General features: G+C 28.4%; 1 protein-coding gene across 1 annotated transcript; it reads left to right on the top strand.

Annotated features, from left to right (window-relative positions):
* Nucleotides 1-19,042: 19,042 nt before the first annotated feature.
* LOC135928809 (uncharacterized) lies at nucleotides 19,043-19,613 on the top strand. Its single transcript, XM_065465273.1, has 2 exons — nucleotides 19,043-19,360; nucleotides 19,434-19,613. Exons 1-2 carry the CDS (start codon nucleotides 19,043-19,045, stop codon nucleotides 19,611-19,613), a joined length of 498 nt encoding a protein of 165 aa, XP_065321345.1.
* Nucleotides 19,614-20,014: the final 401 nt, after the last annotated feature.

Here is a 20,014-nt window from a genome sequence, read left to right as displayed (position 1 = left end):
GTAATATTATAAGATAGATGCAATAAAAGTAAGGTAAGATGTAAGGGAAGTTTTAATTTTTTTTAAATATACCCAGGCCGGGTCTAAAAAAATTTTTCTAAATAAATACCAAGGCCATGGCGAATAGTTTGCCATTATCTATAAAAATTATAAATAAATAAATATATTTTTAAAAAATCTGGGCCGGACTGGGGCGTAAATGGTACTTCTGCCAAAATCAAAGTTTTAATTTAAAAAAACACGCTCACTAAATTATTCAAGGTTGAAAAAATAAAAATTTTGAACGAATTTAATCAATATTAATAATTGATAAATATACAATGTAAAAAATAATGATCTCTGAAAAAAATACTAAACTGTTCGTAAATTTCCTATTTTTAACCTAACCCAAATTAGTCGTTTAGAAAGTATTTATAAAAATTTTATGTTGACTCAAATCAAAATGCCATATTTTTTTTAAAAATACTACATAATATTTTTATATAACATAACCTATTTAAAATTAATATAATCAAAATTTGTGAGATATCATTATATAAAATTAAATCAAGCATGTTTGCGAAAAATAAATATATTATATAAAAAGATATAAATTTTAAAAAAAATTGCCTTGCAAGCATTTTAACATTTTTATTTTCTCTTTTTTTTTTCATTCTTTCTATTTTTGCAAAATAAGAAATTGTCATCTTTATTTTATAAATTTGTAATCAAAAAGGATTGATCTCTTTTTAATTATTTTAGCCTACATTTTTTATCTTAAAACATTATTTCAAACCTGTCGGAAACGCCCATGGTGCCTCCTCCGTAGGTAGAACCACCTTCGCCCAACCAAGCCTTGTATTTATATCGCGACGTTCTATCTCTATTCGCTAGTTCTAATATACTATTCATGGCCTTGGCATCGTTCACGAATAGGTTTAATACATTCGGATCCACGAAATCTGAGGGAATTGACGTCCTTCCGTCTAAATAATAATGGTGCCAGGAAACCTTTTGCACAGCCGCCAGAGTCTGGCTCAACGAATTCGATCCCCCGTTTGGCGTATCTAACATCACAGACCCCCAAGTTAACCCTTTAGATTTAGCGACGAATTTTGACTTTTCTAAATAGTTCCACGGGCCGAATACTCTAGGCACGGGATCGTTGTCCGCCAACGAACTCAAAAAGGATTCTAGAAACTTCCAAGCCGGTGACTTGATGGGTACCGAGTCAACTAAAGAAGAATCGTTTCTCGAGATAACGGTATCATACAGTCGATTGAAAGTTTTGGTAGCTATCGGATCGAGAACAAGATTCTTATGGTATTTGACTAATTTAGTAACGTCGGGGCCGGAGATTATAGCGTCAGCGTAAAACGGAAATTCTCTCGTTAAAAGTTGTCTTCTGAGAATCTCGAAGTAACTGGCTAACTTTTGCGGGGTCATGTACGAAACACCGAATCTGGTGGGGTAAGAATTGGGCTCGTTGCCCAATTGGAAACTTAATTTATAACCCCTGTTGGATGAATAATTGAGAAACTCTCTTATATTCGAGATGTTCCAATGGGGATACTCGGAGATCGCCTTTTTATTATGAGTTACCACGGGAGGGGCGAAGAGGGAGAGAGGATTGAGGGTCACAATAAGGTCCCAGCCAACTTTCTGGGAAAATTGGTAAATTTCATCCCATAACCTTCCGCTTAATATGGTTTCCCGATATAGGTTTCTGGGTCGTGGTTGATTTGAGCTCATTCGATACGCTTTATAAGATCCCTCTCTTTTTACCCTCAAGCCGATATGTTCAATGGTTTTAAATGGGTCCATGTAATCGCCTCCATCTTTGTTGGTAGTACCCGAAAAATTATTATTTATATAATTGACTCGATTCCAGCCATTTAAATCGTCATCCGTGCTTTTAAATGATTGGTCTAGTTTGTTGCGTCCATAACTCGTTCCCATAAATTCGATATCGTTCCTAGATATCGGAATTTTACTGTTTCGTCCATGATGGAATGCTTCGTTGTTTACCAAGGAAAAATCTTTTGCGAAATCATGTTTGTCAATTTCGTTGTTCCCTTTTTTATTTCGAAAATTTTTGTTATTCGCCGATAGATCAATATTTCTTCCCCCATATGATTGGATATTTTCGACATTCGACTCAAAACGAATCGTATTTGACGTCGTGCCACCGAACCGCAAAAAAGATGGTCCCAAATGCTTGCATAGGTTTATAAATATTGAGGAATTTATAATATGCGCACCGACATGCTTGTTTATGTAACTTGAGTCCAACGCAAAACTTAAAAATCTTTCGTCCACTATCTTTAAATCTTTGTTAGTCATTCCTGGTGGAAAGGTACATCTTTTAACATACGTATCGGGTTGTGATTCATGGTCAAAAGCTTCATCATATCTTATTGCCGAAAATAAGTGAAGGCACGCCGTCAAAATTATCTTGAAAAGGTGCAACCTGCCAGACATCTCGATTTCTTTCTTCGATTGAAAATTTTGCTAAATTATTCTAAAGTTGGGCATCCTACCTTTTTTTATTAAAATTTTATTTTATTAATATATTATTGGTGTAACATTGTAAATGCAATGCATATTTTTAAGGCCTTTTATATTTTATACATTTTATAGGGGGTATAAAATTAAAATTTATTATTTGTATTTTATCATCAAATAAATAAAATAAATAAAATTATGAAAATAATGAAAAATAAAGAAACACACTTCTATATCTTTCCACTAATAAAATATTAAAATATATAATAAAAATTTTTTTTTTAGAAAAATTGTCGAAAGTAGGGGGGTGGCTGGTAGTTTTGTTACATTTTAATTTTTAAAAAAAATATCTCTAAAATGCGAAAATAGGATATAAAATACTCTATAAATTATCGCACATCATTGTAAGATCCGTAAAATTTTCTAAAATCAAAATATTGAATCATGATTCATGATAAAAAGAACAATATTTTTAGAAAGAATTTAAAAAAAAAAAAATTATTCATCAAAATTTCAAATATTTAATTGATTAAGTGTGCCATATGTTTTATACCGAAAATTTTGTCTTATTTACACATAATTAACAGAAATATTTAAAAAATACTATTTAATATAAGTCAGGATAAAATACCTGAACTGATGGAAGGCGGTCTGAGACTATTTTTAAGGGTCATCAAATTTTGGTTTTTCTAATGGATTTGATTACTACAGTGCCTCATAAACCAACCTAAGCCTATGAAGAAGCAATATACATTCCTTGGAAAAAAAATACACCCACCCCATTTGAAAAATGAAGCTGGAATGTTTGAAAACTTTATTAAAACTCATCTTTTATTTGGACAGTTTTAAAAAAAAAATATTACATAATTAAAAAATTCTGGATAGAAAAATTCAAAAATATGAAATCTAAATTATTCTTTAAAATATATATAAGCCGCGTCCTAACTTGACTTATGAATCGTATCCAAAATAGCAGCTCTGACACGATTTGTTGTTGACATTTTATTTCGACATCAGGTGATGAGGTCTCTTTAAAATACCGAGATCCGAAACGAATATCGGTTCCGATATTAGTTCAGATAAAAATAACGGTTTAGGGGTCCAGGTACGGCTCTTAAAAAATAATATTACCGATTCAGTTCTAACCTCTAAAAACCGATTGAACTCTTTTGTATATGTTAGCGAACATGCGTTTTTTTTCCAGCAATGTGTTATTTTTTTTTTCAACTTTAAATCTTTTTTTTTTGAGAGCGCATTTTATCTTTAAAAATGTTAAAAATCTGATTTTACCGAAAATGTATTCCATCATAATATTTGGTTTTAAAATATATGGCCCTACCGACCCGGGTATTTTTCCAAAAATACATTTCAGGTCCGGCCCGATACTTTTAAATAAATTCGGTCCTGGTCGGGCTGACAAATTTTATTTGGGCCGGGCTTTTCGGGGCAATAGAAATTTTTTTTAGCCGAGGCCCGATGCATAACGCTAATATATACATCATTAAATTGCAACATAAGGTGATTCCGAATATATATATAATTATACATATTTTTAAAAAAAATTTTTATGCAAATTTTATATATCGATAAGATATATACATCATTAAATTACAAGTTTAATTAGGTTAATATGTAAATAAATATTTATTTACTTATTAATAAAGTTGCTCAATTAATTATCTAATTACAGGAAATTTTTTATCAACAATATTATATACTTTTTATTAACATTTTCTAGATTTTGATCAAAAATGTTGAATATCCCATTCTAGGGGCAACCAGTTTAGATTAGATTAATAAGTGGAAAAAAAAATATTATGCTCCATATGATTTAAAATAAAAATTGTCACTATTCTATTCCAAATATGTCTGTCGTGATTGTCATTATTTGTAAAAAGGGTACATTGATTATGTCGTGATTAGTGATCTTCATCGGGCCTAATTTTTCTAGCCCGGCCAGGCCCGAACCCGAAATTTTTTAAAAAGTTTTGCTGGCTCGATCAGAATCCGATCTTTTTTTAAAAAAAATTTACCGACCCGGCCCGGCCCGAATTTATTTAAATATAGAAATTAATTTTTATAATTACCCAAAATAAAAGACATACTATGTTATATGTCGTTTAGTTTCAATAAATAAAATCAAATATTTTTATTTTACATAAAAAATTCAAATATAAAATTGATAAATTTAGATATATTTAAAAAAAAATTTCAATGTCCGACCTGCCCCGGCCCAATTTTTTTTTTAAATATTAGGCCCTCGGGCGGAATGGGGGTGGGGCCGGCCCTAACTGCAGATCTCTGTGGCTCGTGATTGTCATTATTTGTCAAATATAAATTGATTTTAATGATTTTTTTTAGTATGCAAATTTTGATTGCTTACAAAGTTTGTATAAAATAGTGATATTTAAAAATGTAAAAGTGGATAAAGGGCGAAGATGCCATCTTTATTCATTAACTTTTCACTTTTGTATCGATAAAAGTTAATTCCCGTTAATTAAAGTTATTTTTTTGGATTCGATTTTCCCGTTTTGTATTTTTTTACTTTAAAGTTAATTTAATTTATATTTCCTTCGGAACCATTTCGGTAAAGAACAAATGTTAAATATGTTTGTATACTTAAATATCTTCTTCATATTTTTTTTTTAACCTTGTCAGAGTTAGGAGGTAAATGTTACATTGATATATTAAACTACAATTTTTGGTCAGGGATAAATAGCTCAACATATTTTTTAAAATTGTATAAGGTCAGTGTTTGTTTAAAAGCCAAATTTGGGTCAATTTTTTAAAAACGGCCCGATTAAGATCATTAGCCAAAATCATATTATGTTAAACCTGAAAATTTTGCTCATAAGATGACTGAAAGGTTTTTATCTCTAGTTGCCACCACAAATCTAGAGGCTCAGAAAGTAGTCGGGGACGTTTTTAAAAATCTACCTAAATTGTGGGTTTTTTTTTAACAGCGCCAAGTATATAAAAAATATAGAGATCAGAGATATGGGTTAGAGTTAATTAAATGTTCGAGAGATGCGGTTTAAGTTTTAGTTTTAGTTTTATTAATAAGTAATCAAATTTGTTTAAAAAATTTTTCCATAAACTTCTATTCCAAAAAAAAATTGAAGGGGACTTTAGGGTTATATGGTTAGACACCCCCTCCCTCACCACACTGCCGGATTTATTTAATTCCTCTTTTGCTTAATTTTGATTCAGTTTAGATTTCCTATTTCCTAGGGTCTAGGTTATATTGGGTTTTGCCGATAGAAGTCTTAGCACGCACCCTATAAAGACATGCTTCGAGTGACTCGGTCTATTTTTCCTAATCCAAAAAAGGATGAAAGAAACAACGTATTATCAAAATTTCGGGAGACTGGGGCGAAAATTCTTTTCTTTCCTTCTTTCTTTCTTTCTTTCTTTCTTTCTTTCTTTCTTTCTTTCTTTCTTTCTAATCATTTTGATTTATTAATGGATTCTTCCACTAAAAAATAATGAACAATTTCTTAAAATAATTATTTTGGCAAGTGTACGCGATAATCTACATATTTAATAATTAGATATTATTATTATTGATGATTTTTTAATTACTCATCTTCATTTATTTCGGCGTTTCTTTGAACTCGAGTTGTAGTTTAGCAAAATAACTTTTTTATGATTTAAGGTTTGTTTTTTTTTTAAAAAAACAAACTATAATTGTTTTTTTTATTAATTGTATGGATTGGGTGGGAGAGGAAGCGTGTACCAATTTTACGCGCTACTTAGTTTAATCCAGGGATCCGAATCGTAGCGAATGTCGGTTCAGGTTTAGATGAAAATAACGGTCCATAGTTTAATTTTTGGTACGGTTCGGTTTGAACCAGTTAAAGACAGATTTGAATCTTTTCGCATACAACTACAAGCATATTATAATTAAAGTGCATCCCTTTTTTAAAAATTTTTATCATCATCTCTTAAATATGCTATTGGACAATTACAATATTTTCAACATTTACTCCTGCCAAAAGGAATTCTATAGTTAACGACACTTCTATCCGCTAAAATCAGGTAGCTCGCATCGTAAGATAGCAATATATGAAAAATAAATTAAAAATAGTTACTGATGCTTAACAGTGAAAATGAAAATGGTTACTAATCATCTATAAAGAGAGTTAGAATACTTAGTGGTTCAAACCGGTTCACAGGCTTTTTTAGAGGATCAAACTTAGATCCTGGTAAAAAAAATTTAACAGTTCAGGGTTCGGCTTAGGTTCCGTAAATAATAACGGTTTATCCCAATCAACGGTTTGGTTCAGATTCGATTTGACCCGATTCTAACCAATACAAATTGTTTTATTGTCAATCTTTATTTGACCGCGCACACCCTCCCCCCCCCCGATATCTCTTTAAAAAAATTTTTACATTAAATAAGTCAAAATCTATTAGTTTACCTTAGAGACCTACTACAGGAAGCTAAAATTATTTTTTTTTCGGCCCGGTCCCAGAATCAATAATAATTTGTAATTTCGAATAAAATTGTTTGTATTTCGGGGCAATGATATATGGCGTTGATCATCATATAGCAATTGCTAAATAAAAGACCCAACTGATATTTAAATATAAATATTAGCGGAATCAAGCGGTCCTCTCCAAAAATCTATATATCACCCTAGTGTTGTTAAATGGCTCATTACGAGCCGATTTTTAAAAACGGCTAACCCAATATTTTAGCCTGAAAAATATTGCCTAAGCCTTGTGATTTCGCTAATAGATGTCCAACCCTTTGTTCCTCTTACAAAGAAAATTTTCAGGCTTGCGTAATATTATTCTGGATGGAATAGTGAGTTAACTACTTTTAAAAATCAGCTCAATACGAGCCGTTTAACAACACTATATCACCCCCCCCCTCGGCAGAATGGCGTCATCTAATTGTCATCAAAAAAAACATGATCCTTGCTATATTTGAACTCAAGACGATATGATTAGTGATACACGCACTCAATCTACTAGGTCATAGTCGAAAACAACAAATTTTTTTGGTATATATTAGCGGCAATATGTATTTCCCTCTTTTTTATTTGTTCAAATCATTTTTTTTAAATTCATTTTTTTTTTGATACCTAACCTATGAATATCAGATTTTGCTATGAACATTTGATCCTAATATTTTAGATTTTTCGTTTAAAATATATATGGCTCAAAAATTAACGATAAATCTTTTTACAATCATAAGATAGGAATTCTAAATATGCTGGAATACATTTCAGGTAAAATCAGATTTTTTAGATTTTAAAAAAAAACACGCTAAAAAAAATGATCTAAAGTTGAAAAAAAATAACATATTTCTCGGGGAAAATACATTGCTGCTAACAAATATAGGGATAAAATTACCTCGCTATCTGATATTTTAATAAAACGCATATAATAATCAATAACGTTTGACGCCCTGTACATTATTGCTCGTATTTTGCAAATTGTTTCAAAGAGAAAATGAAAATATGAGCAATAAATGAATATTGAAAGGTCCCATTATATGATTTTCCAACTGATTAATTGAAAATTTTCTTAAAAAATTATTTTAAATCGACTAAGCCCGGATTAGTATTGTTAAATGGCTCGATATGAGCCGATTTTTAAAAACCTTTAACATTTTATTCACAGAGTTGTTAAAAGATACTTTTTAAATGGATCTAGATACAGATACAACGTTTAAAATAATATCTAGATACAGATTATTTAATCAAAAATCTATCTAGATACAGATACAGATACCACATTTTTATATCTAGATACTTGTATCTAGATCCTTTAACAACTCTGGTAATAAGCAAGTCTGAAGATTCTGTTTAATAGGTGCTACAAAGGTTTGAACCTCTGTTAGTGAAATCTCTAGGCTTAGGCAATATCTTTCTGGCTAAAATATTGAATCATCCGTTTTAAAAATAGGCTCAAATCGAGCTGTTTAAGAACACTAACCCGACTATTATTTTTTAATTTCGAGCCCCGTACGGATATTTAAAAATATAAAATTATAAGGCCCCTACCAGATTAACGGGTCGGGCCTGCAGTTATCCGGTTTAAACTCTTTATGGTAATCAAAACTATTTTTGTATTAGATTGGAATATTTGTTTTCCTACTGACGTTTAAGACCCATTAAAAGTTCATAATCCTATCATATGATGTATTTTTTCTGTTATCAAGGTTCAAATAATATTATTAGTTATCCGCGGAAGGAATACCCATGTCAAACAATTTATTATTAAAATAAAATAAAATAAAATAAATCAGTTATATCATATATATTCCCCCAAAATCGGCCTATATCTTCTACACTTAAATAAAGAATAAATAACTCTCTAAAATAAAATAACATAAGACTCTTCCTGCAGTGCACTATCTTTAATACCTATTCCTAATATAAGACCAGTTAATATCGTATTCATAATCCATATGTATACCCTTATTATCAAATACCTTTAATTCCTATTCCTAATATATGACGTTAATCTTCCTATATCTTATTCATAATCCATATGTATACCCTAACATCAATGGTTCCTCATCAGTAAATATTTCAAGATTCGTAACTTCTAGATAAAAATCAAATTGGCTCAAAATGCTAGACACCATCTCACAACTCTTATGGTTTGACTAATTTTTAAATAAAAAAAACTATTCCTCATAAATTACTTCAAGTATCTGAGTCATCTGATATGCAGATAGATTTGGTTGAAGACAGAGATTCTGGTAGATTAAAATGCACTTTTTCTTTAGATATTTTTTTTTTGACTAAATATAAAATATAAAGATAAATTATATTTTGATGTAGAGTATTATTTCTTTAATACAAATCTTTGATGCACAGATACCACATTTTTGCCAATACTAATATCCCGATATCGATAACAAGCGATATTTATGAATGAAATTTAATGAATACAACATCCAAATAACTTTATCAAGTTGAAAATAAATTTCATTAACTTTTATCATGTAAGATATAATATTACAAATTGTAGGGATTGAATTAGGTTCTATGAGACCAGAATTAAATATAACAAAAAAAAATCGGAGGGGTTTATCTCTACCCCTCCTTTCCGGTCGGGCATGTGTTAAATGGATTCATTGTATAAAGCTCTTATCATTTTAGGCAAAAAATAAGTTCATAGATATCAGAGAGGTTTGGACACCTAATAAGAACAAAAAGGACATATTTTTATTTTATTTATTATTATTATGGTATAAAAATAATAAAATGGTCCAATATTTGAATATTTTTTGCAATAAAATATTATTATTTTTTTATAGTGAAAAATTGCATCGATAAGTTATTCCATTAGAATAATTTGGTGTCTGCAAGGTCGTAGCCATGGGAAGGGGAAGCCCTTTTCCCCCTAAAATTTTTTTGGCCCCCCAAACCCGGCCACCCGAAAAAATCTATGGGCCCTAAATTAAAAAAAATTTATTTAGTTAATTTTAATTCAATAATTAACATTAAACCTAAATTAAAATACATAAATTTTTAGAAATAATAATATTTATTTAATTTATAGAAATTAAGAAACAAGTTGTGAAAACCTAACCATATTATTAGTTAAATTTTTTGTGAAGGAAATCCAAGGAAATTTAATAGGGATAATTAATATTAAGGTCTATCTGCTTAAAGCATTATTAATTGTATTTTAAAGCAACTTAATGAATTAAATATTAATTCATTGAATATAATAAGTCAAGCATATGATGGTGTAAACGTCAAGTGTGGCCGAAATGGACGAGTACAAACCCTTCTTCAATAAATCAATAAAAAAAGTGCTTTATATACATTGTGCTATATCTAGTGATACAAAATTGCTCAATTTGAGCCGATATTTAAAAACTAAATATTTGAGCCACAAAATTTCGCTTAATAGATGTCCATCTTTGTGTCATCTATGAGCAAAATATTTAGGATTGTGTAATATTTTTCTGGATTAAATACTGAATTCGCCTTCTAAAAATCGGATTAAATGGAACGATTTTGCATTAGAGCCACAATAAGTTGCATCTATGTGGTTCAAAATTTGTATGAAAATATTGTAATCGTTTTTGATTATTTTTTATTTATCTAATGCATTGTGTAATTTGTTATGAGGGTTTTAGCGTATCCTGTAAAAATACAGGTCATATACTTAAGATTAGACCAGAAGTGAGCTGCAGAAGTTAAAAAAAAGAAGTTAATATTATAAATATCGTAAATATTATGTATAAAAAAATATATCATCTTGCGATTAAAGAATTGTATAAATGCAACTCAGCAGCTCTCTTTATGTATTAATAACTTTTTGTGAGGCTTCAATTTCTATATTAAAGAGAGTTCCATCTAACACTAGAGAATCGTTGAAAGATCGAGGTTAACAAAATTTAGTTTTAATTTATGGAAAAAAATAACAGACCTTTTTATTTTAATTAATTTATGTTAGTAAATTTTAATATAAATAAGCAAAAAATTTATATGAGTGCCAAACTATTTGTTTTATTTCAAAATAAAATATTGCCCCCCCCCCCCCCATTAGGTAAACAATTGTTCCTCCCCTACGATAAATTCCTGGCTACGGCCCTGGGTATCTGCAAAAAGATAAATACCGGCCAATACTAATATTCAAATATCTGTGCATCTCTGATATAAAATTTAAAGCAAAATTTAAGTTTTCGCAATTAGTAAATCATTTAATAAATTTACTTATAAGGTATGGGATTCTAATTGTTTTCCAAACTAGGTTTTTCACTAAATATTAAAAATAAAAGGTATTTCTATTTATATAATAAACTATATATGTCATATTGGGATATGAAATTCATGGGTATTTTGAATCTTTTGATCTTAAATCATCTGCCAAAATTTTAAATATCTTAGTTGACCGGAGTAAATCTCAGTTTTACAGTGAGCTATAGAACTACTCATAATTAATTGTAAATTACAAAAAAGAAATAAACAAAAGTTTATGATTAAATTGTCACAAATTTATAGATAAGGTATTATTTTAACAAATGTTGGAATAGAATTCCGGTCATATCACATTTTTAGCCCCTCAGTTAAATATTTTCAAATCAAGATATTCCAAATCTCCAAGGATTCATATCCCTATATAAATAATATTTCACAGGTGTGAAATGATTGCAAAGTTTAGAAAGTTTGTTTACAAAAAACAACCACTTTTGATATAAAAGTCCAATTATGATTTTAACCTTTTATCCCCTTCTTTAGTTTTTTCTTCCATTTTGTAAAAGAATACCCTTTTTTTGTTAATATAGGGCTAGGAGTTAACGAGAAATCTGGATAGCCTTTAAATAATAATGATAAATATAAATTAAAATTATTGAAAGATATATATGAATTAATTTTTGAAATTCTTTCTATTTATATTTGGTAAAGATGTCGTCGTATATATGCTAAAAGGCGAGGTAAGGAGGTCTCTTCTCCTGGCCCTGGAAAATTGTAAATTGTTTAATATTAAGAATTTTTAAAAAATATAAAATTTTATAAGGATATTAGTATTTTTATTGAAAAATTTATTTTAATAACCTTTAAATATTTAGTTAATCCTAAATGAACCGTAATATATTTTTTTTTTGATTCCGTCTTACCTATAATGAAAATTTATTTTATTTCATGTTCTTATGGTGATTAAACTATTTATGATTTCAAAATTAATTATATTTTTAAGAAATTGCATTTGAAATAGTAAATTTCCCGGGTTTTATGTATTATTTATTAGGATAAGAAGGAAAGAAAAGCAATCGTCATCTTCATGATATACTAAATATTGATGTCATTTTACTTATATCGAATTGCTCATATATATTTTATTTAGGATTAGACTACATATATTTCAACTGTTATTTTTTATTAATAAAAAAATTAATCTTGGTGATATAGAGAGTAAACAAATTTTATTTTAACCAATTCTTCTACTATTTCTAGAATGTAAGTCAACATTAGAACGTGTCTCTGGACGGCATGCGAGTTATGTCATGAAATTATACACTTATTAATTATGTAATGGCGGTTTGCTAAAATATAAACTTATTATGGAGAAGGTTAGAAAGTGTGGAAAATTTTTTTGGAATTTTTTTATTGTAGAATATATTTTGCAGTGTTCATTATTGAGTTGCCTTCAACTATTTTCTAAAATCCAAGTAGATAATTTTATATATACAAAGTTAAAGAGCCTATTCTATAGAAGTGAAAAATGATTTTGTTCAATATTCAAATTAAGAAAAAAATATTTTTCATCAAAACTAATATGATTTAACGAAAATATACATAGAATTTTAACAAAATTACAAATATTTTATATTAAATTTATGTAAAATAAACCTAAAAGAAAGAAAGAAAGAATGAAAGAAAAGAAAATAAAAGAAAAGAAAAGAAAAGAAAAGAAAAGAAAAGAAAAGAAAAGAAAAGAAAAGAAAAGAAAAGAAAAGAAAAGAAAAGAAAAGAAAAGAAAAGAAAAGAAAAGAAAAGAAAAGAAAAGAAAAGAAAAGAAAAGAAAAGAAAAGAAAAGAAAAGAAAAGAAAAGAAAAGAAAAGAAAAGAAAAGAAAAGAAAAGAAAAGAAAAGAAAAGAAAAGAAAAGAAAAGAAAGAATGAAATAATATTTATATAATTTAATATAATTCAAAGCTCAGCATCAATTTCAAAATATCAAGAGAACTTTATATTTACACAGGATCTTGACAAAACAATAATTTTAATTTATCTTTATTATTTAAAAACTATATCGATTTCTCAATTCCTCTTAGCCCTATCTTAATCAAAAAAGGGTATTCTTTTATGAAGGTAAAGAAAAAACTGAGGAAAGCAATAAAAGGTTAAACTCATAATTGGACACTTAATATATCAAAAATTGTTGTTTTTTGTAATCCATCTTTTAAAATATTTTTTATAAACTTTTCAATCATTTCACATCCTAAGGAATATTATTTAAAGTGATATGAATCCATGGAGATTTGAAATATCTTGATTTGAATTCTTTTCCTCAGGGGCTATTTTCAAATTTTAAAATTCATATAAGGTGTGAAACAGGAAAGTTTAGAAAAATATTTTAAAATTTTGATTACAAAAAAGCAACCGCTTTGTTATAAAAGGTGCACATTATGAGTTTAACCTTTAATTGTTTTCTTTAGCCTTTTCTTCACTTTCATAAAGGAATAACTCTTCTTTGTTAGGATGGGGCTGGGAGGAATTGAAAAATCGAGATAGCCTTTAAATAATAGAAATAAATATAAATTAAAATTATTGAAAGATTTATATGAATTAATTTTTGAAATTCAATCTATTTATATTGGGTAAAGTTGTCGTTGTATGCATGTTGGAGAGGTAAAGAGGTCTCCTTCCCAGGCCCTGGAAAATTGTATAAATTGTATTTAAAAATATAAAATTTTATAAGGATATTAGCATTATTATTTAAAAAATTATTTGAATAACCTTTAAATATTTAATGAATCGTAAATAACCGTAATATATTTTATCTTTGACATTTTTTTCCGCTTTACATATAACGAAAATTTATTTTATTTTATGTTCCTGATGAGATTAATTAATTTAATTTTGAAAAAATTGCCTTTGAAACAATAAATTTACCAGGTTTTATGTTTTTATTTATTAGGGTAAGAAGGAGAGAAAAGCCATCCTCATCTTCCTGATATACTTAACATTGAATGTCGAGCTTAGACATATATTGAATTGCACAAATAAATTTTTTTTAAGGATTAGACTACTTAAATTAATATAAGATTATAAGTGTTAATTGTAATTTAATAAAAATTCATTTTGATAAAATATGAGAGAATAAGCAAATTTATTTTAATCATTTCCCCTCCTATTTCTAGAAGGTTTCAACCTCAGAACGCGTCACTCAACGAGTTCTAATTACATCCAGAAGTTTTATACTTATTAATTACGTAATTGAGGTTCTAAAATAAAATCTTATTATGGAGAAGGTTAGAAAGTGTGGAAAATTTTTTGGATGCTTTTTATTGTAGAATATATTTCACAGTATTCATTATTGAGTTACCAACAACTTTTTCTAAAACCAAGTACATAATATTATGTATACAAAGTTAAAGAGCTAAAGTAGAAGTGACAAATGATTTTGTTCAATATTTAAATTAAGGAAAATATTTTTCAAGTAAGTTACATAGGGATTTCAAAAAAATATAACCAAAGTAGATCTAAAATAGAATATTTATATATAATTTGTAACTAAGAAAGATAGAAATTACATTTATATAATTTAATATAACTTAAATTGAAATTCAAAGGCCTAATTAGGATGTAATTTCAAAAAATTGATAAATTATAAAATATATACTTTCATTGGGTTTTTCACGCTGGCACCTATGCTTCTTTTTCTGTTTATCGAACAAGGCTTTGAAATAATGATTGTACATAGAATATAAATAAATATATAGAAGAAAAAAATACTTAATATATATTTGTTGGTATCTGAACGATATTTTATAGGTGGGTATTAACAAGCACGGTATATATTCTCTGAATCTATATTTAACGTTAAAAGATTATCATAAGTTTCAGAACACCACTTTGAAAAAGAAACTGGCAGAACTGTTTTGTGAAAATAATAGAGAAACCTAAAATATTTCAGATTCAAATGTTTGGTTATAATATAATTCAAAAAAATAAATAAATTCTAAAATACTCTGGGCTTTTCTCTATTTTTGTTTGTAAATTGTTTTCCCTTGCTCGTCCAATGCTTTTAAAATATTTATTGTAAAATACTTAATATATATTTGATGGTAAAATATTTTGAGCAACCCACACCACCCCCCAGCCCTGTCCAACAGCTTTCCCTTCCCTCATAAAAAAATAAAAATGATATGTAATAATCATAATTATAAATTCACAATTATTGAATATATATAGCTTACATGATTTATTAATTATCCACCTTGCTCAAAATATTTTACCAGCAAATGTATATTATAAATATTTTTTTGCTCCTGTACAAAGCCTTGGACGAGGACAAAGAGAAGCTTATACAAAAGGGAAAAGTCCAGTTAAAGTATATATTTTCGAATTTATTTATTTAAATTATATTTAAATCAGAATTTTGAATCTAAAACACTATTTCCGGCTATTTTAAAAATGGTAGTGCTTCCGTTTCTTTTTAAAAGTTGTTCTTTAAACATATAATTTATAATTATTTTCATATTATTTCTTCCAAGATCTCTCTTCAAACATCCATCTTCTCCTAAATACCATCCAAGAAACATTTCAAATAAATTATTATCTCTTTTAAAATCCTTTATTATTATCTTTTTCTCTGTTTTTTTAAAAAAAAATTAATATGAGCGATATTTTATAGGTCGGGAGGGTGGGGTAGATGTTTTATTTGCTTTGTATGCTCCTATCCCTTATAGAATAAAGGCATATTAAACTTAGTTAAAATTAAATGAGTAAAAATAAATTATTACGAATATATAAATTTTTACTAGGAAATTTGGTTTTCAAATTTATACCGTTACACGACTCCTCATCTTTCATCTTTTCATACTGTTCATCTTTATTGTCCTCGGATTCCTGATATTGATTATCCTTGTATTCCTCATATAGGTTATTCTCATAGTCCTCCTCCTGCTCCTCATACCCTTCCTCCTGTTTCTCCTCCAATTCGCTATCATCATCTCCACTCTCCTCATCTCCACTCTCCTCATCTCTACTCTCCTCAGCTCCACTCTCCACATCTCCACTCTCCACATCTCCACTCTCCACATCTCCACTCTCCACATCTCCACTCTCCACATCTCCACTCTCCACATCTCCACTCTCCACATCTCCACTCTCCTCATCTCCTTCGCCTTCAACGATCAAGGCTTTAAAAATATTATTTTTGATATAAATTAATAAATGAAAAAGTGTAAATAATTGAAAAATATTAGAATAATTTGATCTATATTTTATCAGTGGATATTTAAATACCCACTACATATTCACATAAGGGTAAATCAGATCGCCTATCTATAATTATGGTTTATAGATTTTTACAAATCTTAATTTTTCCTTTACAATATTATATTTTACAATAAGAGAGGGGCCTGATAAGGGGGGGGGGAGGGGGGGGGTATAGATTCAATTATTTTTATTACTTAGTAAATTACCAATGCGATGTATAGAAGAGGATTGTAGTTTCACTATCTCGTTTACATTTATATGAATATATTTAGTGTACACTACACTTAATCCCATTTATAGCGCTTAAAACATTAGCAACAGATATTAAGTAGTATGTAAATTCATATTCCATGTCAATGATCATTTCAAAGCCTTGATTTATACAGATGTGAACGAAGAGAAGCTTAGAAATAAAAACGGAAAAAAAAAGATAGCGCAGTAAAAGTACATATATTTTCGTTACCATTTATTAATTTTTTTGAATGTATAATAACCAGAATTTCAAGATGGTATTCTTATAAAATATCCAAACTGTCCAAATTTAAAGAGGAAAGAAAATTGATAACAACCATTGTACGGAAAAATACTTAATAGTTATTTGTTGGAAAAATATTTTGGGGTTCTAAACAGGTAGAGGTAAATACATACTTGATATTGATATAAATGGAAATCAAAGCATCCATATAAAATCTTCAACTGCGTACCACTCAATTACATATTCCAAATAAATTTATTTCTATTTCTTTTTTAGGAAATTTTCAAATTATTTTTTCTTATAATCAATGATTGTTATCAATTTCTTTTCCTTTTTTTTAAAAAGAAATTCAGACTTAGTTTGGATATTTATAAAAATATCCATCTTAAAACTCTGAAATATATTCAATAAATTATAACGAATATATTATACTCTTACTACCTCTTTTGCCCTTCTCATTTCCAACACTCCTCTTATTCCTGATCAGCATAAACCAATGCATTAAAATGCATTATTATATACCTTAGAGTATGGATTAAAATATTGGAAATATACTTTGATAAATATTTGTTTTTGTAATATTTTAATCAATGTTTTATAATTGGATAAATAATGCGAAGACACTCGTTATAGATTCATGTAAAGCTGAATCAAATCGACCATCTAAAAATTAAATAAATTAATAAATGTCGGTGGGTAAAATTTTATTTTGTTTTATAATAAACTGTATTCTTTGTTAGGAACAAATATGTATATTTTATACTTAGTAAATTAAAATAAGTAAAAATTTAAAAATGGCTTTTTATTTCTGTTCTGTTGTTTCTGTAATTAGGCGCGGTTCTGAGTTCAGTTCCTTAATATTTTAACACATTAATTCCAGCATCCTAATCTTACATCTTATCTTTAATCATGTTCCGAGAGTTCTAGATTGATTCTAGACCTCTAAATTATAATTAATAAGACCAATGTCTTTGGGGGATATAATCGAGTAAATACGTATTTCGTCGATTTATATTTAATTTAAATTTTTAATTAATTAAACAAATTTTTTTAAATAATAATGATTACCCTTATACTCCTCCCTCATGGGATTACTAGACTCCGGCATCATCTCCTGGACTGTGCCATCATCGTCATCCTCTCCCATGAAACAACCAAAACAGCAACGAAGAAATAGTTTTAGCATAGTTTTTTTTAGCAAAATAGATTTTTAATAATTAATGATTGTTTAAAATTTCTTTCTTTAAAACAATCGTTACGTAATTTTCGTTATCAGTGTATTTATTTTATAAAGTAGAGAGTTTTTTAACAAACAAAAATGTTAACACAACATTTTATATTTTCTATTAAATTGCATCTTCTGATGTTATGGATGCTGAGTAAAATAAACTTCCTCCATAATTATTAAAAAAAGGGTAACCGAAAATATTGAAATAGGTGATGGTTAAAGTTGAGACAGGTTTATAACATTGATTAGTAGAAGACTGCCACAATTTTTTTTTGAATGAACTCGAAATATTTTTTTAAAAAAACCTTAATTATGAAATTATTTTATTGAATAAATATATAAAATTTGCAGGTCAAGAAAGGGGGAAATTATCATCACATTTTTTAAATAAATTATGCTGATAATTTGAAAACAAAATTTAATGAAATGATGTATTTTTTTTGGTTAATTCTCATTCTTAATTAAATTCTATAAAGATAATTATAAACAAATTGAATTATTTTAAATTATTTTTATTTTTTAATTAATTGTAAAATTTAATTATATTTTAACGTATTTATAAATAGTCGCTTGATTTTATGTATCAAGTGTAGAATTAGTGATTTATTTGTCCCAATTAAGTATAAAAGGGACGAGATTTTATAGTTGTAACAACTTTTTGTTATTTTAGTATATATATTTCATTAGCCATCGCCGAGGTGGCCAAGTAGGTTATGATGTATGCTTGGAAACCGAAGGTCCAGGTTCAATCTTGGTAAGGTACCGTAAAAATTTTCTGGTTTTTCTACGATGACTGATGGGTAGAAAAGACATATGGTGAGATGAATTTCGGAGCTTAGTGATGACACCTCGTTCACCGACAGGCTTGGACAGCCGAGTGCTAGGATATTGGCTCAATAAATTAAATGAAAGATATAAACAAAAGTATAAATATGAAAGCTATGGCTTTCCCTTTAAGCGACGCGCAGAGTGTAGACCTTCATCCTATGAAAAGTAAAATAAAGTTCAAAGCAAAGAAGACAAGGTTAGCAAGCTTGAATATCGGTACACTTAAAGGTAAGACGAGAGAATTGGCATCAATGTTGAACAAGAGAAAAGTTGATATAACATGCATACAAGAGACGAAATGGATAAGTCAGAAGATTCTAATGATTGGAGATGGGTATAAATTGTACTATAATGGAATTGTTAGTAATAGGAACGGTGGCGGCATCATTCTCAGTCAAGATCTAAGCTCCTCAGTAGTGGAAGTTAACAGGATCTCTGATAGACTAATGAAAATAAAACTCTGCATTGGTCAATCAATACTACATATTCTTTCAGTATATACTACTCAAACGGGTTGAAAAGAAATATGACTTTAGAGCTATTCTTGATGAAGCTGCAATGGAAATCCTTAAGGATGACCTAGTCATAATAGGTGGAGACTTAAATGCGAATGTCAGAAAAGCAAGGGACAGCTACAAAAGGCGCATAGTGGTTTTGATATGGAGAAAGAAATGATGAAGGAGAGCATTTACCTAAATTTGCCCAAGCCTTCCACCTTGCCTTAACGAAGCCTACTATAAGAAAAAGGACAGTCATTTAATAACATATGAAAGTGGTACAAGGAAAACCCAGATAAATTATGTTAATCTCTCGCAGAAAATTAAAAGATGTAATAGACTGCAAATTCATCCCAGGATAAGATATTGCCGCGCACAAGTTACTAGTCATGGATTTACACCTCACAAATAAATCCACTCAAAAAAAGATAAAACTAGAACCATGCATAAAATAGGGTAGTTTAAAATCAATGACAGATGCCTTTGCAATCAATACAAACATTGAAATAAAATTCCTCATAACTCAGTGAAAAAAATTTGGACAGACCTTTCATCCATATTAATAGACACTGCCAAATA

This window comes from Gordionus sp. m RMFG-2023, chromosome 4, assembly GCF_954871325.1.
Source record: "Gordionus sp. m RMFG-2023 chromosome 4, tfGorSpeb1-WG-v2, whole genome shotgun sequence".
Classification (NCBI taxonomy): Eukaryota; Metazoa; Nematomorpha; class Gordioida; order Chordodea; family Parachordodidae; genus Gordionus; species Gordionus sp. m RMFG-2023.
The sequence above is the reverse complement of the archived record's forward strand: the minus strand, read 5'-3'. Positions and strand labels throughout refer to the sequence as shown.

Coding starts and splice junctions, on each gene's coding strand:
- LOC135928809 (XM_065465273.1), top strand. CDS start 19,043: ATGAAAGCTATGGCTTTCCCTTTAAGCGACGCGCAGAGTGTAGACCTT. Junction 19,361..19,433: donor TAAGCTCCTCAGTAGTGGAA/GTTAACAGGATC, acceptor ATATTCTTTCAG/TATATACTACTCAAACGGGT.